Here is a 27,691-nt window from a genome sequence, read left to right on the forward strand (position 1 = left end):
ATTAGTATATAGGGGGTTTCGGGGCCGATAAATCGATCTAGCTAGGAATTTTTTTAAAAAAATGTCATATTCGTGTTTTATTCGTGTTTTTTTTCCTGACATCTATTGGTGAATAATAATACTATTTTGCTTCGTAGATAGCTGGACAACTGAAATAACACATAGGCACTACGCGGTTTCAACCGCGGGTCACAGCTCGTTCGAATTTTAATTATAGATACGGAATAACACAGATATAAAAGCAACAATAACGCCAAAGCTATCAAACAATGCGAAGTTCAAACAATACCAAAAGACAAAAGGGATATAAGGGCTCATATCGCCGCCACCCTCGAGTCTTATCTTTATTAGCTGTATACTTGATAACGGGGATTATACCCTGAAATTTGTTTGGGAATGCCTGCGCATTTTGTTGTTTGGTACAATTATTTTATCTCTAAATTCTGGTGTTATCGATATTATTAACCATTTTTTATTCTTATGAATGCTCACTACAGTTTACAGATTTTCTTGTCAGCACTTCTCTGATAAATCTGCTTTCCGAACAGGTGGTAAACATTAATTTACTAGCTATGCGCCTGTGGCTTCCCCCGTAAGTAATAAAGAAATACAATAACGGGATTTTACCGGGATAACTACCGTTCTGTAAAAATTTTGGTATAAATAATAACCTGTGTTCCGTCTCGGGCCTCAAAGTATATATTTGCCAAATTTAATGCGAATCGTTTCAGTGGTGTGAATAGGATTCAGATAGACATAGTTTCTTTCGCTTCTATAATATTAGAACGAATGTCTTATGGCGAATAAAAAGCGAAGTAAAGTGTACAACTTCACTACATAGTATAAAATAAAGTGTCTTTCTCTGTCTCTCCTTGTATCCCCATGTTTGCTTGTATCTTTAAAACTAAGCAACGGATTTTTTTATAGATAGAAATTAAATAGAAAAATATAGAAAAGGATATACCGCTCTGAGTTGATATTTTATTCTTACAATTTTATACACAATTACATTTATTTATGATTACAAACGGTGGTTTTTTACTATGATTTATTTGTAAAAAGAACAGCAATATAATTAATAATGTTACTTCTTGACCAACATTTCCAAACGAAACAGTTTTATCGAATCGTTTTTTTTTTGTTTTTGTTAATCAATAACATCTTGGGTTTTCAAAACACTCGTTTTCAAAGCATGGCTATGTTTTATACGATATCTAAATAAGTTTATATAGGAAAAAGTAACAGGTATATAAAAATTACTCATCCAAAATATATTAAGCCAGAAGTAAGATGCTACTACTGGTTAATTAATAGACAAACTTATGATAGAAAATATTGTATTGCTCGATATATTAAATACAATATTTTCTTTTGTATGTTTATCTATACATAATTCTATACGCTTATAAGTTCGATTACCTCCCAGTATCACGTATTATCTCAAGAAACACTGTGACAATCCATCTTGATACTAAAATGAATGTATTTCCAGATATCTTTGTTCCTATCTCTTTCTGTTCAATGGAAGCTTTCAATTAGAATTTTAAACTAATATATATTATTAACAACCTTGAATTGCATCGCAATTGAATTTTTTTTAACTTGATTAGCTTCGCTACGACTAATCGTAATTTTAGATGAATTTTCTACTGGAACCACACAAAAAATAAAGACTTCATGCACTTTCTTTTTCTGATTATCTTAAATAACTTATATTTATAGCATTCTTATAATAATCAAAGCAATGAATTTATTTTATTACACATATAAGTGAAAACTTTTTCCACTTAATCATGGCATTCGTAACCGGTCAATTAAAAAAAAAAATTGACAGCGCAACCACAAAGTTGGCAACACTGAAAAAGCGCGGCAAACACAATGGAACACCATAAATATTCTAGAGTCATGGCGCAGCGCGTGTAATAATTCTGACACTTTCACCAATGCCCGACCCGGGGTCAATTCCTACAATATCCATATCGATGTCTGTATTGTGTGGGCTTTGCGTGGGCGTATCGTATTAAGATGCTGGCTCTTTATTAATTGTATAATATATTACGTTGTATCACTTGTCAATAATATTTGTCGCGGTTGTTTAAATTGTGCGCCGTGACTATGAACTAAGAGAGTAAAAAAATTTACTTCTCTAATATCTACTACTAGCTGCGCCCCGCGGTTTCACCCGCGTAAGTCCGTATTCCGTATGAATATCGGGTTGCCTATATGTTATTCCAGTTGTCCAGCTGTCTACGTACCAAATTTCATTGCAATCGGTTCAGTAGTTTTTGCGTGAAAAAGCAACAAAAGCACATACATTCTTACAAACTTTCGCATTTATAATATTAGTTGGATAGGATTTGATAGTTATAAATATTATCAAAATATTTGTAATTCTAATGGCTCTGCCTCATAAAAAGCGCGATTTTTAAGCAAAAAATTCAGTTTATTAATAAAATGTATAGAAAAGCAGCATTTGCTATAGCTATAAGAAAATGGGTGACAGTTTTTTCAGTTCGTTTATCCCCCATAATATTTGAAAAGACTAAACAAATTTTTATGAAAGTTCCTCAGGTAGATAGCTTATTTTATATGAAGTTACAGATTATAAAAACAATTTAGTAAAAATCGATACAGAGGACAGATAATATAAAAATAAATCGTATCGGATATCATTTATAAATCGCTTTTACAGAGTACCGGTTAAATATATTTGTAGAGAGAGTTTCTCATATATCTCTTATGGATAGGTGAAAGTCAATTGCGTTGATTGATTTTGGTATATATGAGATCCGATTACATTTCTAACAAATTACTTTTTATTAAAATAAACAATCAAGATAATATGTAAGGAATTCAATACTTATAGTGGAGTAAATCATCGTTAGCACATATATGTTCCCACTTCTGGGACACAGGCCTCCTGTGAGGTATTATTAAGTAATTTATTCATTCTAAACCCTTTAAATAATCACATACTTTTTGTTGAAGTGCTAATATTAATTAATTTTTAATTGTTCTCTCGCACAAAACTTTTTATTAAAGTAATTATTTATATGAGTTAATTTCAAAGGTGCAATATCTTTCAATGTCCTCATCTCAAAGGTAACACATCTTTATAGATGAATCCAAAGGAAACGAATAATAATTTTTTTTTTATCTATACATTGGTTTCATACAGCACTACATAATATTCATTACAATATTATATAAGTATGCTTTTAAAAATTCTTACATTTATCGCTAATGTATTCATTTTGTTGCGCTCGTTTTCATTCGTAAAATACGACCAAAACGCACATCCATCATTTGATATATGTTAGGGAATGCGCGTGCGCATCTCAGTTCCCGAGCCTATTTTTACCTTTTCCGTTCGACTGTACTTTACGGCCTCGTTAGGTCGTAAATGCTCACCTGTTTGTACGACACTGTACACTCATAAACGAAATGCATTAATGAACTTCTATAATTTTAAATCGGGTGTTGATTCAATCGATGATGTTAAAAGATTACTAAAAATACGGCCCTAATATCTTTTTTTTTTTAACACTATCATTAGGACCCTATATGACCTATCCTATTAGCATAAGAATTGTACACAAAATCTACCTCAAATAAAATCCAAATAGTGGGCTTAGTACGTATTGTTCCGGCTACAATTTAGGTATCTGTTAAATAAACTATATAACAATTATGGCTTTTGTCCTTGATTGTACTTGACACCTGCGCGAGCGGACTAAACTGAAATTCATGTAACACGCTCCAGCTTTAAATAGTCACGATGTTACATCGTTCGTATTATTTAGATTTATTTATTTTTGCGTATTTCATAAAACACGTAATTTTTATAATTATTTTCCACGAAAAAGGTCATTGACGTCCCGTTAGGATAGGTACCTGTCTCCTGTGTCCATTCTAAAATTGGACCGAATTACAACAAACGCAAACGGTGGAAAACTCACGGAGGTTTTGAGTGAAGAAATAAAAAAATAGTATTTAGAAATTAAAAACTTTTTAAAGGATTTTAAACGCGATTTATTCATTATATTATTAACCCGACGTTGAGTAAATCACGTTTAAAATCCTTTAAAAAGTTTTTAATTTCTAAATGTATAATACTCGCGTAAAATCAAACCCAAGATAATACTATAAAAAATGTAAATTAGGAAACTCCTTCATTGTTGGGAACGTTGGTTAAACATAACATCATAAATGAGTTGTTTTACGCACTGCATTGACTTTTGAAGAAAATTTTGACTGACCTGCTGCATAACTCCGTTGAATAACTACCTCAACAACCATTAAGCGCATGGTCCGGTCACCCATCCACATACTGACCGCTATTTACGTTGCTTAATCTTTAGAGAGTCTACTCAAAATTCAATATAAATCTAATAACCTACACTCCTCCTAAACTCCTATCTTGTATTCATGTAGTGATATCCAAAATCAAGTCCAAACTTTATTAATGACTAGCGTTCCGCCGCGGCTTTGCCTGTAGTACATACATAACTTATAGCAAATAGGGATTATGTACATATCCAACGGTGAAGAAGCTTTTGCAATCGTTGTAGTCGTTCCAAAGATTAACACGTTTAAACAAACAAATTCTTAGCTCTATATCAATGTAAATTGAACCATTCTGATCCTTCAAACCATCTTCTTTAAAGAGCCCTTTTGAGTCTACATCTTACACCGCGATGCGACAAAAAACCCAGCCACTCCGAACTGACTCTCCAAATAAAGATCTCTCAACTCAATATATTTTTTTTAATCAGCCATGACTGTCCCACTGCTGGGCAAAGGCCTCTTTTCCCTCAGTCGACATCTCCCTATTGAGAGAAACTTTGAGTCAATCTTTACAATAAATGTATAGCTCGTCCCGCCATCTAACTCTGGGCCTATCACGTGGTACACAAGTGGTAATCTTCGTCCACAACTCTTCGGACATTCTGCAGACATGGCCAGCCCAGTTCCATTTAACTCAATAATAAAATAAAACATAAAATAGTACAAGTAATCAAAACAATAAACGAAATGGACAATCGAATATGAACTGAATGAAAAGTAATATTATTTTGGCGACACCACAAATGATTTGCGAACGCAAACTCGCTACATAATGCTCCGCAAAAACTCGATCGGATGTAACTGAAATAATATTTGCTCTTGTGGCGCGTTTCAAGTGATAGGAGAGAGAGATTTATAACAAAAAATCACAAAATCTATCCGACGCTGACTAAGTTATCACATAGTAAAAAGCAAGTCACTTTCCGCCTGTGTGGCCGTATGCTTAGAACTTTAAAATAACGCAACAGATTTTGACGGACTTTTTTTAAATATAGAGTTATTCAAAAGGAAGTTTAAATTTGTTATTGCACCCATGCGAAGCCGGGGCGGGTCGCCAGTATATACAATATGTGCATACTATGTACTTACAGACATAAGTTCACGTTATTGAAAATGATTTTGTAATTTGTTAACGTACGATAGTACATTAAAAATAACGTCAGAAACTTGATAAAGTTTCTGACGTTATTTTTAATTTATTTGATATGCTATTGAACTTCTAATACTCATAAATTCCTAATTATAAGTCTTTAAGGAATGCAGAACTTAATCCATGCGTAGTTATTAATTTAAGTAGAAAATAGCATTAAAACACATTTTTTTATAGAATCAAAGTCAATGTTTTTGCGAACCATTTGAAGACAAATTAAATCACTTAAATATCATTAAGAAAAGCAATTTCTCTTATTGGCATAAAATTTAGCATTAGATTTACCAACAAATTATAATCGCTCGCCATTATAACTTGACCCCCACGTGTTTTATTTAATTTCTGTTTGGGAGCTCTCTTTGATGTGGATGCTGCATATTAAATTCTCCGCCGACGGCGTCCGATCAAAGGATGCAATTATTTTAACTTAACTACCCGCAATTTTGACAATATCTCTTAATTTTCGGAACGGCGCTATTAAATGTTATGAGTTATGACTTTATTGAATGCACGTCGTTATTCGTTAAGTAAATAATATATATTTTACCACATTGCATGTTTTTTGTATATAGCAATAGTTTACACTGAAGAGTCGTATATAAGTAGTAAGATTGAAGTACACTTATTACTGAATTAAAAGGCAAATAATAGATACAATAAAAAAATAACTAAAAATACGATTTAATGACAGAATGAATTGAATTGTCTCATAATAAAAACTTTCTTAAAAGGCTCTGTGAATTTAACTTCTTTAATTATTTAATATTTTAGGTAAAGCCCATACCTATATCTAAAAATATTATAAATATATACCAGTACTAATCTAAATTCATATGTAACATTGTAACACGTTCGCCATCAGATTTCGTGTTACATATTAAATATTAAAATGATTTCTCGTGATTTACATGTTATGGCCACTACTTCCGTCCATCTATCGAGGTGTCGATGAATGTATGTTTATCATTCCATTGATTCGATTGCATCTGTTTATGCTTTCTGAAAATTAAACGGGTTTAAATCACGATGTGTTTTTGATATTTTTGTATATGAAATACTATGCAGTAGGTACATTCATGAATAATAAATAATAAATACTCAGTGATTAGATTGAAAAAGTCACAGTAAATTCGGTTCACCAATATGCAGCTAAAAAACTAATCAACCAACGCTAACGTCCATATTAATAAAAACTCAACGACAAAATCAAGTCAAATCACAGGTACAGTTCAGAGAAAAAGGAAAATTAAGAAAAAACAAGAATATTTAAAGCCCTTTAGTGCTAAGATATTACGTATTCAGGCGGCGGCGCTATCTTCTACTCAAATTATTCAACGTGTGAACTCCGTGGACCGAGATTTTATGGCTAACTTAAATGGTACAGACGAGTTGAGAAGTGCATTCAAAGAATTCATGACACATTGTTTGCAGCGGCGGAAAATTTCCGTTTCCTTTTTATTGTTATGCCTCTCGGAAAAATGTTCTTTGAACATTCTTGTTTTTAGCTATTAGGTATTTACAAGTTTTAACTAATTTTAACAATTTAGCAACGTTATGTATGTAGCGATTTAATTTTCCACACACACTGTTAATGAAATTACACTTTATGTATCGAAATGAAATACTTTTTCTAAAATAAAAAATACATACGTAAGTAACCGATCACCACGGCCCATGAATATTTGCAAGGGTTAGCCTCCGCAAGTGCGTTGTCCGCTTATAAGGAATAAGAATAGGATTTCCGAATATATATAAATATAGGAAAAGACTGTGAAGGGTGAGGAAAAGGAAACGAGCCACCACCTCTCCTATAGAAAATACAGTAACATTAATAGACTATTTCACAAATCTCTTTAGAGGGAATATGGTAGCCTTCCCGGTGGAAACTAACCCAATTCGTGCCGAAACGTACACACCGATTTGCATAGTATATTTTAATTGTATTTATTTTAAGAATCGAAATTTAACGTTTCTAAATTCTACTCAAATTATTTTAAAAACGGGTTTTTAATCCTATTTTTTTAATAGCAGTTAGATACTGTCAGTTAAAGCAGTTTTTACAGAGAGCAACTGACAAGTATTTCCCAGTTGCACACATAAAATATCTTCAATGTTCAAGACGAATTTTAAAAATAATCATAATAAAACATACTTACACTCAATGACTCGAAAATGATTGTTTAATACAATTATAATAAATTTACATAAAACAATTGTCGACAGAACTGTCCATGTAACTGTGAAGCAACATTTTACGTTTATTTACAAACATAAAAAGGGGAAAGTTGAAAAATTAAACTCTGTTAAAGCGGATAATAACATTACATCCCACCTCGTTATAAATATCTGTATTTAATTATTTTATGGAGTTCGAATTGAACTATTTTCTTACTGTAATAATAAAAGGTTTTTTTCTTTTATGATTATTAACATGAGGATATAATACTGACCCATACTAACATTTTTAGTGTATAATATTCAGTAAAAAAAAAAAAAAGAAAATATTCAGTGGATGGATGTATGTGCTTATTACGCTTTTTCCCAAAAAAGGATTAGATTCGGATAAAATCTATAAGCTTTCAGATAAATGAAAGTCTGCGCCATAAGAATAGATGCAGTCTCAAATATATTTGCTCAATAAAAATTATTCCAAATTATGCTTTTTAGGAAAATACAAAAAAGCTGTTTTTTTTTTGCATTTATATGCAATTTTAAAACTTAGAAAAATATAGGTGTCGCCAGTTTGGCGAAACAAGAAAGTAAAATTAGTTGAGAAAAAAAAAATAGTTTCAAAGATTATACATACCACTCTATTTAAAAAAGTGTAAACTTCATATCGCATTCTGTAACTTCTGTTTGCTACAGAGAAAACTGCCCCATACCAGAAAAATAACGTTCACTAACATCTAGACTAAACGCAAGCACTAGTGACCCTTTCACACGAAAATGGTCAAGTGTAAACCGGTAACCGTTGGTGTCGATTGTAAACCAACAGTCCCTAATGTAATATTTATTACGATGTATAAGGAATTGATGCAGTTCCTAGAACCTATATGACTGTGGGAATATGAAACTTCGGTTGTCAATGTTGAATTAGATTTAAGCTAATATAAGTGTATGCAAAAGAAACATACGTTCGGTATCGGACATTGAGAAAAGAGAGAGAAGTATAAAATCGTACTATAGTGATTATACATGGCAGTAAGAGATCCCTATACTAGTACAGTATTTATTATCTGTACTTAAATGCACTTAAAAATACTAAAAAACACTCCTCAATATACAGTTAAAGCTAATAACAATGTGTTAAAAAGAATAGATTTTTTTAACACACTTATTAGCTGCTTATGTTTGTATGTTAAACTGTCAGATTTAAGTAAAACTTTGTACAGTATTCAAAACTTTAACTCCGTAGATAGCAGATTTGTTTGTTTTTAATGTTAAATCATTGCATAGAGTTTTTTGTAAGATTTTACTTTATTGTAAATATACAATAATCTGAAATTAATATAGATACATCTCAATTCGTGAAAAATTATAAGCTTGCCGTTGTAGGTTATAAATAATTAAGATATTCTGCAAAATGCAAGATAAGCTGCAAAAATTGTCTTTCTGCAAAAGTTTCTTCTTTTTGTTCCACGTCTTAAACTGAATGCTTTTGTGTAAGCTATAGAGCATGTGAAGTATTATGCGTTCATTGAAAAAAAAGGAAAAAAGTTGACACTCTTTATGCCGAAGTCGGATAAATAACTGTCTTATTCTCTCGTACAGCCAGGTAAAAAATGGCGTAGGTACATGCTTTCCCGCCATTTTATGCAACATGGCGGCAGCCCGCGCGTCCAATTGTCAAATGTTTTATTCATTTCACATTTCCTTAGAGAGTGTCCGCGGTACACTTGAAGTTATATTCGTATGAATATTATAATTCTTATTCAACAAACTTGTGTAATTTGCTCCCAAAAGTGTCTTAGAATAAAAAACTTAAATTGCAATGTTTTTCGTCGTTTTGCTTTCACAGTTGTCTTTGGAAATAATGTGGTTGTTATATATTCTTGAAGTTTTTCATCTCTTGTTAATATCGTAGAAGCTATTGTTCGCGACTTGACTCGGTATTTTTCAGCTAAAACAAACTTGTAAGTGATGAAAGCCATCAGCTAAGACTAGTAAATTTTCCGAATCAATTTTTTTATAAAAACAATACAAATTGTCTACTTGCTAGAGAATTTTATCAAAAGTTCAGCTCACAAACCGTACATGAATCGTCAAACGACCGTTAGATAAATAGAGGAATAGGCAATAAATCAATGTTTAATCACGCAAATAGAGCGTTAAACAGCGGTTGTTTAGCGCTCAGTTTGGCGCCAGGCCAGTCGATGGATTAGGGTAAACCCTCACTTAACTTTTAGCAGAACTCCAGTCATAATAGATTACTCTGGTGCGTTTAATAGGAGATCCCGGAGTCTCTGCTACTATGCTTTGGGTTTGGCCACCGAGGAGATTTTAGTTCTCTGCTTTTTACCCAAAAGACAGCAACGCTTGAAGATTTCCTCTATGTTAAGAAAATCATGACATATTAACATCAGGTGACATGTCCATACGCATTAGAGGAGAGAAGCTCATTTACTTGACTATCAAACCTACATTTTAAAACTATCACAGTAGTGTTACGATACGAAATTTATTTTTTTAAGATCGTCATCATCGGTTAGTGTTATTTTCACTTAAGTCCAGTGTTAACTCACGTGACCGCATTCTTTCATCGACGGAAAGATTCTTACGATTATATACATAATTCTGTAAAATACTTTGAAACATATATAAGGAGGGAAACAATGTTTAATAATTATTCCGTCTAATTTATAGTTTCTCCTAGTTAGATTAATTAGGCTATTGAGAAAAATTAAAACAATAGTACTAATTCAGTTTAAGGGCACCGCATACTCACATCATTTGTGTATGGCCATAAATCACACATTATTATACAATAACACAGATAACTTAATACTTTATGATGACAGGTTTCGCTGTAGTGTACAACGAACTTATTTGTACGTTTGAACCTAGTTGGCTAACCGTCCGTTTAGTCACTGTGCTCAGATTAGCAGAGATTTACGTATTGACATTGTAATTTTTGGCACTTGTTACTCGTATTGTGCCCCACCCTCCAGTTTCATTTGACTTCCATCCTACTAATATGATAAATGCGAAAGTTTGTAAGGATGTGTATGTGTTTGTTGCTCTTTCACGCAAAAACTACTGAACCGATTGCAATGAAATTTGCTACGTAGACAGTTGGACAACTGGAATAATCTATAGGCAACTATTTATCCCGACATTCCTACGGGATACGGACTTACGCGGGTGAAACCGCGGGGCGCAGCTAGTTATTCTATAATCACGGTATATGGGAATACGCAACCTTTTTTCTTCGCTGACAATACATTAATTTACTTTACATACTTTATTTGGTCGAAGGAATGAAAAAGGCAGTAATAAGATATGACATTCTGCGTATCTTTATAAATAAGATATGAATTTTTGTGAGGCTCTGTGAAAACAAAAATAAAAACTCGTTTCTTGAAAAGTTAGGGAATCATGACCAGACGAGGGTGCAAGAAAGAACTTGATTTTTCAATATATACTGTTCGATACAGCCAAGAAAAAGATCGTTAGGAAAACCGGCATGTCCAAGAATTAAAAGTTGGAGGACATGTGGCATCTGTTAACCTGCACTTGGCCAGCATGGTGAATTTTTTTTTTTTTTTTTTTTTTTTTTTTTTTATGTCATAGTCGGCAATGGAGCTGATGGGTCGCCTGATGGTAAGCGCTACTACCGCCCATGAACATTTGGAGAGGCGTAAGGTCTATTGCAGACCTTTCGCCTCTACAAATGGATTGCCGACTTTAATTGGGAAGGGAATGGGAAAGGATTGATGAGAGGAATAAAGGAAAGGACTGGGAAAGGTAAGGAAAAGGATATGGGCCTCCGGCTCCCCCACTCACCGTACGAAACACAATAGCAAGCTATTATTTCACGCCGGTTTTCTGTGGGGGTGTGGTACTTCCCCGGTGCGAGCTGGCCCAATTCGTGCCGAAGCGTGCTCGACTCCCACAATAGAATAGAGATAGATTATGCTCTGAACTCTCATAGAACGCCTGTCCGTGCATTGGTAACAGAAACAAGCTGAAGATGAACATGAATTATTTCTAAATACGAACAATTATTCATTATTCTTGCATAACTGAATAAGTACGAAAGAGCGTTCCAACTGTTTTTAATTCAATCATCGCTATAACTCACTACTCACAGCTCTTTGTAATACCAATACGACTCGAGAAATGTATCAAATGATTGCAATACCAGAACGTCTTGAATTCCACCATCTCCACGAACCTTAGTTCCCTAATATCATTATCAGGGGTGCTCAAAATTGGTACACTTCACATGACGGGGTTATTAATTGAATTATTCCGTACCCGTGTCTGCTCTTAATTGCCGAAGGTTGAACTGCTCTGGTGCTTAATTAATATTCATATTATATGCTTCATGCTTCATTAGTTAACATTATTGGGATTAAACTCAATTAATAATAATGATAGCATTATCTTTAATGAAATGATTTGCATGTATCATTGACATAGCATAGACACGTCTTTTGACTGATAAATATTTATATTTTATATCTGTAATAGTACGATAAATGCGATACTAAAGCGTTTAATGGTATCGTAAGTAAATATTCATAAGATATTAAAATCTTTCGAAACAATTATGTTTAGTTTATAGGTAGGTATTTGTAGTCAACGCATTTTAGTTAACAGAATACGAATTGGAGTTGTGTTCATTTTATTCTATTTAATTTACATAATCGTAAAAAGGTGTAAGTAAATACATTATTGTCCAATATCAATTGCCTTTAATATTCTGTTGAAGGAATAATTGTCATTTAAAATACAGATGTCGCTTTGATAAATTGTCAAAACTCGTTTAGCCATCGAAAACCTATAAAATGTCGAATCACTTGGAAACGGTGCGCATTCGTACGTGTTGTGTCTTGGTCTCCAAAGTATAGATTTATTACATCGGTTTGACCAATTTTCTTAAAGCGTATTACGAATTACGACACAGTTAATATTGTAGGTTTTCTTGAAATAATATACCTAGAATCCATTGTGTCTCTTGAAATCGGAAGGGATGAAAAGAATTTTAGTAATAAGTTAAGCGTATAAATTAACATAGCAAATCTTTAAAGTGAATTGAAACCCATTTTCTGGTCTATTTCTATTGGTGTATTAAATCTGGTGCATTAATTGTTAATTGGGGGCACAATTATTCTTCCCTTTAGTATATAGTTATAGGCATATCATCATCATCAAAACATATATGTTCCCAGTACTGGGACACAGGCGTCCTATGAGGGTTCAGGCCATAATCCACCACGCTGGCCAAGTACGGGTGGGTAGATGTCTCATGTCGTCGAACTTTGGATTCTTAGACACGCCGGTTTCTTCATGATGTTTTCCTTCACCGTTCCAGCAGTGGCGATGTTATCCACATGCGCAGATAAATGGAAAAATCAATTTATTTCTTGCACGCTCTCCTGGTCTCGAACCCCGACTTATCGATTTTAAGTCCGAGGTCCTCACCGCTGAGCCACCACTGCTCTCGATAGCATAATATAAGCAATGCCAATTGCAGACAGCTTGACCATCTTTAACTGGGAATCGAATTCGCAACCCGCAACCATTGAGCCATAGGGATCGCAGAGTCAACGTGCCCTTCCGTTTCCTATTCAACTTATTTCGATACAATTAGACGGACGCGCGTGACCATGAATTGAGTTCTTACTACACTTTTTAATTTTGTTATTACTTCATTAAATAACTAGATAACTTCCCGCGGCTTCATGTGCAATACTAAAATATCGTTTTTCTGGTCTACACTATTATAAAAGGAAGGATTCTACTTTTTATTAATTTATTTATTATTCTTTATAAAACATGTGCACAAACATAAAAAATAACATTTAGTCACATGCATTTTATGTAAAAAGGCTGTCTTATTGCTCAAAAGCAATTTCAGAAAGCAACCCTGTTCGTGAGACATATTGAACCAGTATGCGATGGAACAAAATCAATAATTTAAAATAATGGGAAATGTATAAGTTAGAAATAATATAATGCTTTTTATGGAGAAACTCAGGCCTTACTGAAAATGCTTTTCCTATTAGACTTGAGTCAGGAATAACAATGTTATGAAGAAAGTGGTAAAATAACCAACGAATAATAAGGAATATTATTATATCAGCAATTATCAAACTCAAAAATAAACATATATCATCAGCGAATTGTTATTCTGTTTTAAACATTTAACAAAAAATACACTCATATTCATCTTTATACAAAATCTAATGTTAATAAATGCAAGTGTAGGCTCTGTACTACAACTTTTAATTGTCTATTTCATAGCAATGAGCGACGTACATGCACTCTCTTTGTCAGAATGCGCAAGTCATGAAGAAAGCAGAAAAACCTTAAAGTTCCTAAAATTAATACACTTATATAAATTCTGATATAATTACGTACTAATTATTGCAGTCGGTAATGAGCGGCTTTAAATAAATAAAAAAAAGCAAACAAAAATCTTTAATTATAACGAGTCCACGTAAAACCGCCGTCAATAACATTTGTCCCGACGAATCTGTAATAAAAATTAGTACATTTCAACGGTTACGTATTTTTAAGATTATTAATTGCCTGTTGAAAACACAAAGGGTTACACAGCGCCATCTGTTGGGCGCGTGATGACAGCTTGATATAGTATGCTGTATGTACGTTTGTATATATGGATGTGGATACAGTCGAGATCAAATGGTTATTTTTGAGCGATTTAAATCATATCTTTATTACTTGGCGTTTAAGGTGCCAGTGTATTTATGTGTCTATGTTTATTTAGAAGAAAAAGGTCATTACCTTTTTGAATTCAATCTAAACACATCTACTATCAAGGAATAAATAAATTTAAAATGTTCATTATTAGATCAAGCATACAAAATCAATACGTAAACTTTAAAGCTATCTTAAGACGCCTCCAGTAGCTGTGACTAGCTGTGTGATAATCCTACTATCCTACTAATATTATAAATGCGAAAGTTTGTAAGAATGTGTGTATGTTTGTTGCTCTTTCACGCAAAAACTACTGAACCGATTGCAATGAAATTTAGTACGTAGACAGCTGGACAACTGGAATAACATATAGGCAAGTTTTATCTCGATATTCCTACGGGATACGGACTTACGTGGGTGAAACCGCGGGGCGCAGCTAGTATTATATATGCCAATCTAGATGTAATATCTTTGCCAAATTTAATCCAGATTGAAATAACCGTTTTTACTTGAAAGAGAAAACGGTGATTCTCACTAAATTTCAAATATATAGTGGACATTAATATCTGGCCGAGTTCATACAGGATAGATATCAACGATAATTGTTAACAAAGAGCTAAACGACCTTCAAATTGGCAGTATTAGACTAAATGGAAATCGTATCACGTGGGAGGCACCAGTTAAAAAAAAAACGTCACACAGTCAAACGTTCTGAGGTTAGGAGTCGAGCACGCTTCGGCCCGAATTGGGCTATTGTGATTCGTACGGTGAGTGGGGGAGCTGGAGGCTCATATCTTTTCCTTACCCTTCCACGTCCATTCCCTTATTCCTCTCATCAATCCTTTCTTAATCCCTTCCCAAAATAAAGTCCATTTGTAGAGACGTAGAGTCTACATTTGATCTTAATGTTCATGGTCGGTGGTAGCGCTTACCATCAGGCGACCCACCAGCTCCAGTGTCAACTATGATAAAAAAAACTATTCGAAAAAAATATACAATCAGATTGACAATCTCTTTTTGTGAAGTCGGTTGAAAACATATCTATAATGAGATCACTGTTCCATTCATCAAATGGTATTTGAGAAATAGCTCAGAGGGCTAGACAATAAGTCATCAGCGGAAAAAGAAAATGTCATCTTAAGAAATGCAATCGCCACGCTTATTAGCATTGCTTTCATAATTATTAATGGGATAACAAAAGAAACGGTTATGAATAAAAATAACTTGGAACGGTAAAGATTATTATGTCTTTATTTCAAAGAATTGATTAATAATGATATAGGGAGACTATTTTGACACTCCTTTTTTTTAGCAACAATATTCTTCTTCACGTTCTAATGTGTGTCTATTTAGAAACAGAAGCAGATTTTAAATGGGAGCAAATGACAACAAATTAACATCAAACACAAGAATCTATGAAAATCACGCCAATCGATGAAAAACCAAAGCTTTATTAATCCAACAAAAATACAAACAAGAAACAGGCAGAGAGATATGGGAGGAAAAAACAATCATACAAAATCGGTTCACCTAGTAAAAAATTATAAGCAAACAAAAAATAACACAATCGAATTGATAACCTCCTTTTTATGAAGTCGGTTGAAAATCACAAAGTTAAATCAGTAAAGTTCCCTTACCTTCGCTTCGGAAATAAAAAACGAATTATACGCGCTATAAAATTCCACTAGCATTGTAAAATTAAAAGCTACAAACAATTCCCATTAGAGCTAATAGAAATTCAAATGAACACGTGAACGCTAAAGCTAAGCACTAACATTAGTATTAGGTCTAGATATTTATCGCATGGGTTGCGGTGGCGCAACAGTTGGCTAATGTTGCCATATATCTAGCCCGTGTATTGGATTGCCAGATGGAAATAGAGAAAATTGTGTTGCGCGTTTGGTTCTAGATTGAATTCAAACTGTTCTGAACTACATGTTTAGCGTAAATGAGTCTGAATTAAATGTGTAATATGACAATTAGTCCATTATAATTCTTTGCATTTATAAATGATAATAGAATATTAATGAAATATGAATTTATGATTACAAATCCGTTATCATATTTTGCCTTTTATAACCCAATTTTTGTAAGATTTGGAATCCATCCGTCAGCTTGTTTAATTTATTTTATTACGGAAATCAAAATCATTTTAATATCTCCTTTCTCTTTAAAAATAAACAAGTTTTTATCAACAAAATATATGATATCTCTCTCCTATATCACTCCTCACAATTACTATGACCTAAATGATGTACGAACTTAATCCATACAAAGACTAAACTGAATCTTCCTTCCAGAATGCAACTGCAACGGCCACGCCCGTCGATGCCGCTTCAACATGGAACTGTACAAGCTATCTGGTCGAGCCAGCGGTGGCGTGTGCCTCAAATGTCGGCACTACACCGCGGGGAGACATTGCCACTATTGTCGCGAGGGCTACTACAGGGATCCTACCAAGCCCATCACGCATAAGAAGGCCTGCAAACGTAAGTGAGGTTTTTCTTACTCTCAAAAAGTCCAAATACTTCTCCGTATATTCCTTTATTGCTGTTTCTTGATATTACAAATGTTTCTCTTGGCTTGTTCCTTTGGTTTTACATTGATTTAGATTATACTTTATAAATTATGGTTTAAGCAGCACATAAGATATGTCTTGAGATAATTAAACTTCTAAGTTTCTGGAACGACGTGCGTCTGATGGATTTAACAGCGATGTTTAACCTGTAAGCTCTGAACGAAACTTCGCTGAGGTAAAGTTTTGTTTAGTTAATATGGTAACGATCTGTGGCACTGCGTGAAGTTAAATTATTTCCATGAAAATAAGGAAACATTAGCGTTTAGAAACCATCAATCATTTTCATAATCTAGAGGCTATTTATCGATTGAATAGTACGAAAGCAATTTGGCAAACTATTTTAAATTCTCCGAATTCGTCCAAAGGATCAATTCATTTTAAAGTATACGTTCCAAGAATAAAAGCCGATAAATGCAAGGTCGGTTAACTGTAGCCAATAAAACCCTCCGCAGTCAGCACTGGCGATGTAACTGGCCCCAAAGGACCGTTCAAGAAACTTCGATTCAGAAAGGTTTTATGGCAAAACTATCCGGTGGCCCCGGGATATTGTGTGCCTTTTATTTTTAGTGTTTATCGCTCTTGTTCCTTGTTCACAGATTAGTTTGGGCTTCTTTCTGTGTTGGAGAATTGTTTGTATTGTGATTTTTGCGATGACATTTTGTTGTGTGCTGCGAAATTGAGTTTTGGGAGCATGTATATAAAGTATTGTTGGCATATTGCTTTATTTTGTCGCAAATTTGATTGACTTCTTGTTGCTAGAGGTTTCCGCATTTGTCTTCCGAAGATCGATATTTGACGTAAATGGTGATCATATAATTATTTCTTTTCATCAAAGAGCTATTTCTAGGGAATCTGCCTACAGTATTTCATTTATTAAAGAATTGCATTTATTTCAAAAACAATATCTAATAACGTGGATGTTACAAATTCCGTGTCTTGTATATATTATTTTATACGATATATGTTGTATGATTTACCTGTAATATAAAAACAGTAACCGAATTTTCATACAAATGAGCTTTATTTACGTTACATCGTAAGTTTTTATGAAACATTTCATTACCTTGTTTGTATTGCGTTTAATATACAATAAAAATGCATTCATTCATAAAACAAAATGGCCACAAAAATCATTTACGCGCCGCTACAGAATCCGACGATGGTTTTTACGAGCGTGTCAACAACCCAATAAAAGAGGGACGAAGGCAAAACTTCCTATGTTTTTGGTGATAAATATAGGCATTTTACGATTTCACCTGTAAATATTTGGACTGTACGCATTTATGTTTCATAATTAATACGCTAGATGGGGTGAGTGTGGTTTAAATACGTGATTTAAACGTATGAATAGATCATGTAAATAAAGGTTTAATTAATACTTTTGTAACATTCATTCACATTCGTAAATTCGCTACTAGAATGTTGTTACATTTTTTTTTATAATAGCGGGCAAACGAGCTGGTGGTTCGTTGATGGTTGGTGATGACCACAGCCTATGAACATTTTGCAGAGGTGTGACCGCTGCAAGTGAGATACCCTCTTTTAAGGGGTAAAGGATAGGGAGAGAATTGACGAAGGCAATAAAGGAATGGACTGGGAAGGGTGAGGAGAAAGAAACGAGCCTCCAGCTCCCCCACTCACCGAACGAAACACAATAGCATGATACTATTTCACACCGACCTTCTATGAGGGTGTGGTACTTTCCCCGGTACAAGCTGAAAATTCATACCGAAACGTGCTTGACTCCCAATTGAAAATTTAACTGAATGAAATTAACACCATCGTCGTTTCTATTAATGAGCAATGTAAGCTTGTCTTTACATTGTTAACATTAAAGTAATTTCCTCAAATTAAAGTCTCATTTGGAAATTAATCATGTATACTTACCCTTACAGTCATCAAGTATTAAAATCGATTTATCATCGCGTTCTTAAATTAACAATATGCACTCGCCCTTACATAATAAGCAAATTGTTTAAATAATTTCTTCCTTCAGGAACTATGAAATAAAGTCTACAGTCTCATTCGTAAATCATCCACGTGGAATCGCCCTTACATTGTCAGCTACGTACATAACAAAGTACCAGCAAATCCTTACAAAGACGCGGTCTTGTACACCGGTGGACACATTTCCGCTACATGATCCAGTCTGAACGTGTCCTAAGTTAGATAAATAACGGGATCGAAGGCATTTAACGTGCGCTTTGTGAAATAAAATATACGTATATTTTGGTCTTGTATGAATTATTTCGGTATGTGGAATGCCAGAGTTTTTTTTTCCTTTATAACATTAAAAATCCTTTTTTTATCCACGTTGTTGCGTACGGTGGTCATTTACAATACGCATGTATATAATTTAAAAAACAATTACAAACTTCTTTACTTTGACTCAATTCCTTTAATAATCTAATTTACCATTATTCAGACGCATCCCGATTGGGGTCACTATGGACATGACACCCCAACCCAAAACTCGTACTCATCATATCTACTAGATCAAAATAAAGAAAAAACAATATTCTGCTCATCGTCACGATGTATTGTATATTTTGCACATCTAACTATGCTTTTATTTATGACACAAATATGACCCAGTGATAGTGGAAGAATTCCATATTTTGTTGTAATATTATGTCTACAATTTAATATAAGGTTTAGCACAGTAAAGCAACAAGCCAATTTCGACTCAGCATGGCTTATTTAAAAGTTCGACGGCATGTGACATCTGCCAACCCGCACTTGGCCAGCGTGGTGGATTATGGCCCTCATAGGAGGCCTGTGTCCCAGCAGTGGGAACATATATGGGCTGATGATGATGATGATGATGATGATGATGATGGTTTATTAAAAGGGTCCCTCTGCAAAATTTCAGGCTGCGCCCGATCGCCCACTTACATATAAACTCTTCTCTTAAACTTACATACCGCGGCTTTAACACCCCTCTCCTTACAGCCTGCGACTGCCACCCCGTAGGCGCTAGCGGCAAGACCTGCAACCAGACGAGTGGCCAGTGCCCCTGCAAGGATGGAGTGACAGGTACCACGTGTAACCGCTGCGCGAAGGGCTATCAGCAGTCGAGGAGCCACATCGCACCGTGCATACGTAAGTATTGTATGACGTCTGTTGAAATGCCATGTCCCCTTGTATGGACAAAGAGGTGATCAGGCTAATTGTCTAACGCATATTTTAAAATTTGTTATTTAGTTTTTTACGATAGTATACGTGTGGTCTGTAAACATGGGTCGGGCCAAAGCTAGTGTTTCGGTAGCTTATAAGTCCTTCTGGTATATAAGCTATAACAATGCAAAGGTGCACGGAAATTCGTTCATCATCATTTTGTCATATTGAGTATAGAGTATGAAAATGTTCACTTCTTTAATAACCTTGACGATCAGAAATTGTTTGTATAATTCAGATATATTAATTTTCTAGACCTTTGCTTATAAAACCTTCACGGTACTGTCATTTAATTACACATTAAATGTTAAGCAACCTGGCTATTTTTATATTCTGTATAATATAATTATTTTCACACCACCCCCCACCAGGTATTCCCCGGGTGGTAACAGCGGTGCAGGCCATGGAGGCGGTGGACGCCGAGCCGGGCCGCGGTAAGTAGTAAGTGGACTTCATTGCACTCCCATCACATCACCCTTGGAGCGAACGAGAGTCTGGAAGCTTCAAGAACTTACCGGAATGTTCTAGAAATTTCTAGAATGATTCTATTATGTTCTGCACATATTCACCCTTGCAATATATCATAGCGTCATTAAGTCATAAATGTATTAAATACAACATTTTATTGATATTTAAACACTCATAATTCAATATTGATTTATTGGCTATAAATGAAAGTTAATCATGTTCAATCAAACGTTTGAAAAAATAGCGTGAAACAGATTTAATCGACGTAAAATTAAGGATAATAAGCGTTTATTTGAATAAAAAAAAATAATTTCTAATTAGTTTCTAATTAGTTTTACTTGATGATACAGACAATGTCTTTAAATTCAAATTCCTCGACTCTCATTCACTCTAACAGTGTTGTGTCTAAAAACGATTTGTAAAAAAACTAATTAAAAATGAAACAATAGTAAACAATAATAAGTTCAATATATTAATAACGATCGTTTGAAGACATGACAAAAGCACTCTGTTAAAAATAACATTTATAAATCGAACTGAAGAAAGAAATGCACTCTGCGCCCTGTGATAAAGCTAAAAAATTACTCACATAATTGTATCGTGTCTACCTTGTTTTGCAAAACGAAACCCTAATCAAACATTCAATTATCATTCTTGTTCAACGAAAACTAAACAGCCTTCAATCGAATTGAGAACTTCCTCCTTTTTTGAGGTAGGTCAAAAAAAGCAAACTGTCAGGCTTTTTTTTTAGGATAATTACCCGTCACAAAAATCGTTACGTACATCGAACAAGTAAAATTTAAATTAATTCAATGTTCGTCTTGATAGATTATGATCTACAAAAACGTGTCCCATTAAACGCGGCTATATCAATCATATTAACATAATATGAATTACGAAATATTGATTGATACGTCCGGAATAATATCTTCACGGCAATTAGTTATAAATCCGCTTTATTGCATTATTTATAACTTTCACAATAAAATGAATTGCATCTGACAAACGGCCGAACCGAGCCGAACCGGGCTGGATTGGTTCTCCGTGAAACTAAAAGGAGGGATAATGATTATTGACTCCATACATACAGTACAATTTTATAACGGATAATTATTCTAACTATTGCAGCTTAACAGTTTTATTTTTAATTATGTTCTTATTACGTTTGATTTTGGTAAAAAAAGGCTCGATACAATAAGACTTTTTAAGAGTATTTTATCAAAAATAATGAACTGCTTTCAAATTGTCAAAATTAGAACAAAATTAAATGGGATTACACGGAGTAACCGCGCACCGCGTTTTGGGCTACTTTTAAAATATTAAATACATAGCTATCCTAATTAATTATAACTAATAAATAAATTACTCATACACGTTATTATTCACAGCCCACACAAAACTTAAATTAACTACAATTTTTATATCCAATTTCTAACAGAGTGCTTATTGACTGAGTTCAGTCTCACAGTAAATTTATTTGCAATTGATGTAAATCCTGCATTAAACCCCGTGCCGACCTTTTCTTTCAGGCTTGTTTTTTATTCATCGTCATACCATATTCATACCTTTTTGTTTTCATATATTTGTGTCAAGTGCCATGAGACGAGGTAAAGACTTTCCGTATGTTGCATGCGAATATTTTTTAAACTGTTTGCATTAGTAATGTTGACTTGTGATAGTGTAGTCATGTTTTATCGAATATTGGTGCTAATGAGTATTAGTATTATTGAAAGCATTTTAATTATTATGTAGCTTTTGAACTTCAAAAAATTTTTTACAATAAAGAATGTAAATTATAAAATTATGTAATTATGAGCTTTTTAATACCATTGATAACATATATTCTATCAATTCTCTGTCTAATATTTTTCGCTTATAAAAATGTAAAGCAAAGTGTGATTTCATCACTCATCATCATACTTAAAAACAAATAATCCAGACCGGCGGAATATTTTTTATGAACTTATTTGTGATACGTCTTAACAGGCCTCAAAACTTACTCTATACAATTCAGGAAAAATTATAAAGCCATTTTATAGGGCAATACGTAAATTGCCATGCTAGCTCTTTGTATTCATTCAATGACGCAGAAACACGTACATAAAACTTATTGCATGTGTAGATTGTTCCACCGCAATCAAAATTATGTCCTGATGGTATAAGTTGCAGTTGAATTGTGTGGAATATGTCATACTGACTTGCTATGTGTTGGGTGACAGCGGAGCAGTGCGGCCGGTGTCGCGCCGGCGCGAGAACGCTAAGCCTCAACAAGTTTTGCAGCCGAGATTACGGTATGAATTTTCATTTCTGATAGATTATTTAATATAATATAGTCTCTTTTTCTGATTTCTAAAAGCAACTTATTGTGATTCCTGTCAGCTCTTACGAATGCTACAGGTCAAAATATCTTTTTCACAGGACGACAGTGTATATCATAAAATAATAATAAAAAAATTATTGTTCTTCTTAAAATGTGTTAATTGTGAAATATTTATGTTACCTTTTTTAAACATTGTAATATCATCATCATCAGCAAATATTTGTTGTTGTGAGTTTTGACATTCATAAATTCCCATCACATTTAATATAACCCTTTCTGGAACTATCTTCTAACAACATTCTAAAATGTTTCAATCTGATTATAAATATTTATGGAACATTCTAAACATAAATTCTGGAACATTCCAATCACGTTCCACAACATTCCAGTCATAATGGGTCGGGTGGTCGGGCGCGAGGCGGCGGGCGGCGACGGCTGGGTGCGGCTGGCGCTGAGCGTGCAGGCGGTGTACAAGCGCGCGCCGCGGAGCCGCCTGCGAAGAGGCCAGGCCGCCCTCTACGTACGCGCCATCGATCTCGCGTGCAAATGCCCCAAGATCAAGATTAATAAGTACGTAGTAATACAAGTATATGAATATAGAATATCTTACGCTGAAATTATAACCATAATCTGTACTCATCATATATATATGTTGAGTTTTCCTATATGAGGGTTGGCTATTATTCACAACGCCTAGCAAGTGCGAATAGCGAGCATATAATCTATTTTTATTTTTCGAGCCATTTTTACATTTTCCGTCGTGGATAAGAGCAGTAGTGACATGAACAAAGTGCAGATAAATTGAATTTTGTTGAGAATGTAGAGAAATATAGATTAGCAATTTTAAGAAATTTCTAAAACTACTTTAATCTTCTATAGCATCTATTTTGGGCTGTGAGAAGAAAAACCTCTTTTATCCCGGGATAATTTTGATCTTCTTTTGCGCAGGTCCTACTTAATCCTAGGAGTGGAAAAAGAGGGCGCGTCTTCAGGTTTCCCGGGCTTAACGGTTGGAGAGAGAACATTGCTTCTGGAATGGCGGGACGACTGGCATCGGCGCATCCGGCGCCTCCAGAGGCGCGCTGTCAACTGTCATTAGCCGACGCCATCTTGGATTTTGAAAAGTTGCCGCAACGCAGAGGTTACGCGATATACAGCCTATAAAATCGAATGTTGAATGGTTCCGTCTATGTTCCGTGCAAATGTTTAACTGCCATTATGCTGTCTAATGAGAAATAGTTCACCTAGTCGTTTGTAAGGTTTAATAATAGATCGATATAAATGTCTAGTTGTCTTTCGCTTAATATCAATTTAACTCGATTTTTTAGGTGCGACAATATTGTCCATTTCTTGTCTTAATTTATACCAAAAAGTTATTCTTCTCCCTTCCTAGGATTTCGTTATCACTATTCAATTGTACACATAGTTGAGTTTAATTAAGCAGTTAAATTTAACTATGTTAATGATTGTAAAACAAGTGAGTTTTAAGATTATTTATTGATTAAATAATATAGATTCTAGGGCTAAAGTTTCGTTCCAATTCATGCATTTTGTATAATTGTTATTTTATATTGAAATGCGTATGTTAATATTGTTTTAGGTACTGACAACTTAGGCGCTTGATGTTAAATTAATGGCGCGTTTTTTGACATTTTGAATGTATAATATAGAGCATAAGTTTTGAAAATAATTCATATCCACAGATAGTCATAATGTTTTAACGTACCTCATTTATTAAGTACATTATATTTAAGGTTAGACTAATTTATGTATTAGGTATTCCATTGCTGACTTCATTTAATTTATTTAATTTGATCCGTATCTGTCTTGCCAAAGTAACTTAACGCTCTGAGTACTTATTTTTCTTTCTTATAAAATTTCTTAACACGATTATATTAACGCCTCAAAATGTATTGTACAGTATTATTAGCTTTACTGAAATAGTGTTATAAAAAATTACCTTTTGAAAACATATTATTAGAGATTAAAATATTATTTTACACAGTAGATATACATCCGTTAAAAATTTTCGTTATTGGAATTGCGTGATTTTTTTATTTCAATTCTCCCACAGACTATACTCTTGATTTGCCATAGACTATAATAGAAGTACACTCGAGTAATCATGTACAATTGAGCCGTCAAAGATACAGTACTAGGTACAGTTACATGCACAATGCAACAAATCATCTTGACGGTTGAACAATTTACAATTATCTATTGTTGGTGAATCGCTGTGGTCGAATACACATAGGCATGTGGCTATTTGAAGCGAGGATTTTTGAAAGCGATAAAATAGAACAAGTATTTTTTCAATATTTTTACCTTTCGATACCATCATCTTAATGCGTTTTAGTGTGTGTCAAATTTACTTAATATTTTTTACAATGATCTTGACATAAAATAAAACATTTCAAGATATTACGGATACAAAACTGTTTATTAAATCAGTGTGCACGAAATCATCTAGTTTGTGCATAAAATTGAATTCGTGTTATTTGCGTCACAAGTTCTTAATTCTTCAACAATAAATAAAAAAAACAGTTGCAAATGATGTAACATAATATGGTTACATCATTCGTTCTATACAGAATACATATTTCGGTTTAATACGTATTTGTTATGCTCATCAAATTATTATTATTTTTATTGTTTGTTCCTCTCGAACATGAAATACAATATAACTTTCAAAAACTGGTTTAACGCTGAATTTTGCAGCCTTTTTTAAAAATATGTCTTTTGAAGTGTTGGATCACAATCTTAAGCAGTAAGTATACATCGTGGCCAGCAGAAACAATAAATAAAATTATGCGTATAATCTTCCACATAAATCACACAAAATTATTCATTGTATGCTTTTCCCGTCATAATATACTGCTTCTCGGACATACAACCGAGGCGGGAAAATTGTTTCTTTTTTTTAAGTGGCTATTCTATTATTTTGCTTCATCTATGTAACATTAAAAATAATTTGTTTTCAAAGGGTATTTATAATTATATAGATATGGTATTTAAATAACTTAGAATCGCTTGAACGTAATATGGATTGTAAAAAGTGTATTTAGTTTGTAGAACGATATAATAATCCATTTCTAGTAATGCATATCTTTAGATTTCTTACGTCAAATTCATTTTTCGCGCCAATGGAAACCGATGTCTTTATTTGTATATTATTTCTGTTAAAATAATTTAAATAATTTTTATACATCAATTATTTGTTCATTAAACATTCTGTATTCAATAATTGAAGTTTACAAATGGGTTAATTACAATTTTATGTTTGTTTTTTTTTGTTGAAGTTAATTATGGCGCGTAAAATGATTTTATATGATTGAATGGAATCGTGAGGTTTTTAATAGATGGGTGTAATATGTGAATATGTAATCTATTTCTTTTCATATCATTACAATAGACTTATTAGTACTTAACAGGCATTAATAAACAAGAAATTATATATGGCTAAATTATAATAAATTTGAAAAGTACAATATTTACACGCACAAAATCGCAAAATTCTCAAATATAAAATTTTTTGGCCTAATTGATTTTATTCTTGAAGAAAATTGACTTACTAACATTTTTTCTAACGCTTAATTCGTAAAATTTGTAGGTTATAATTTATGTAAGAATGTCAATTGAATTTAAGGTAATTTTGGCGGGAATTTTAGACAGATCATAGATTATTCACAATTTTTTTTAATCATTACGTATTAGTATAACGAATAAAAATCACAAATCATAATATTAGAGACTAAGGAAATGGGTTTCATGAAAAAAAAATATAATTCCGTGTTTGCCTAAGTAAAATTTATTCTAAATTTGATAAATAAAAAATATGGTCTGTCTTAAAAACGTATGCCGCCGTGTAATAGCAATGAACTTGTGTTTTATTATACCCTCCTCCTGTGATGTAATAAATGTTATTGGTTATATTTATTTAAAATAAAGTACATTAATATACTTATATTGTTTTTCATTTCATTTGACCAGAATATATCATAACTAGTTCCTAGACCGTCGACTACCTACGCCGAACATTTCAAAATATTTTCAACCGACTTTAATAAATGAGGAGGTTTGCAATTCGACTATATTTTTTTCTGTTTGTTCACCTCGAAATATTTGATGATTCCTTTTTTTATTTGAAGGCTGGTGCTTTCCGTTTCAAGTTTTAGCATATTGTAGAGGAAGGCGCACTTAGTATATCCTACTAATATTATAAATGCGAAAGTTTGTAAGGATGTGTGTGTGTGTGTGTTTGTTGCTTTTTCACGCAAAAACTACTGAACCGATTGCAATGAAATTTGGTACGTAAACAGCTGGACAACTGGAATAACATATAGGCAACTTTTTATCCCGATATTCCAATGGGATATAGACTTTCGCGGGTGAAACCGCGGGCGCAGCTTTTGTTCATATACAGAGTATAATATATAAGTAGATCATTAAGGAGGCCATATCAACCATGATAATAAGTTAAATTCATAATTTTTTGTATATTCACCGATATATATATCTATAACTATAAATATCACTAACAGAAACTTATATTCATGACATTATAATGACAAACATCATAACGAGTGAAATAAATCAAAAAGCCCGGATATAAATAATGTTGCAAACACACAATAATGTCTATACAACAGATAGCGGATACTGCTGATTTCCCCCGGGCCTCCGCCCTTAATAATTCAGCACGCATCAACACTTACTGTGAGCTAGGGAAAATATATGTATAGGCGAGAAAAATAAAAATAAAATT

At 33.4% G+C, this 27,691-nt stretch overlaps 1 protein-coding gene across 2 annotated transcripts in view; it reads left to right on the top strand.

Moving 5' to 3' along the window:
* The window catches only part of LOC119840860 (netrin-B-like), a 109,321-nt gene extending 82,467 nt beyond the window's left edge, over window positions 1–26,854 (top strand). Inside the window, exons 2-7 of one of the 2 annotated variants that reach the window (XM_038367638.1) lie at window positions 16,684–16,872; window positions 19,914–20,063; window positions 20,510–20,572; window positions 22,826–22,897; window positions 23,316–23,496; window positions 23,875–26,854. In XM_038367638.1, the coding sequence (XP_038223566.1) occupies window positions 16,684–16,872; window positions 19,914–20,063; window positions 20,510–20,572; window positions 22,826–22,897; window positions 23,316–23,496; window positions 23,875–24,025 (806 nt within the window). In that variant the 3' untranslated portion in view covers window positions 24,026–26,854. Of the gene's footprint in view, window positions 1–16,683; window positions 16,873–19,913; window positions 20,064–20,509; window positions 20,580–22,825; window positions 22,898–23,315; window positions 23,497–23,874 lie in introns of both variants that reach the window. The other variant, XM_038367639.1, reaches the window with a different exon arrangement.
* The last annotated feature ends 837 nt before the right edge of the window (window positions 26,855–27,691 follow it).

The sequence above is a fragment of the Zerene cesonia genome, chromosome 7 (assembly GCF_012273895.1).
Source record: "Zerene cesonia ecotype Mississippi chromosome 7, Zerene_cesonia_1.1, whole genome shotgun sequence".
Taxonomy (NCBI): domain Eukaryota; kingdom Metazoa; phylum Arthropoda; class Insecta; order Lepidoptera; family Pieridae; genus Zerene; species Zerene cesonia.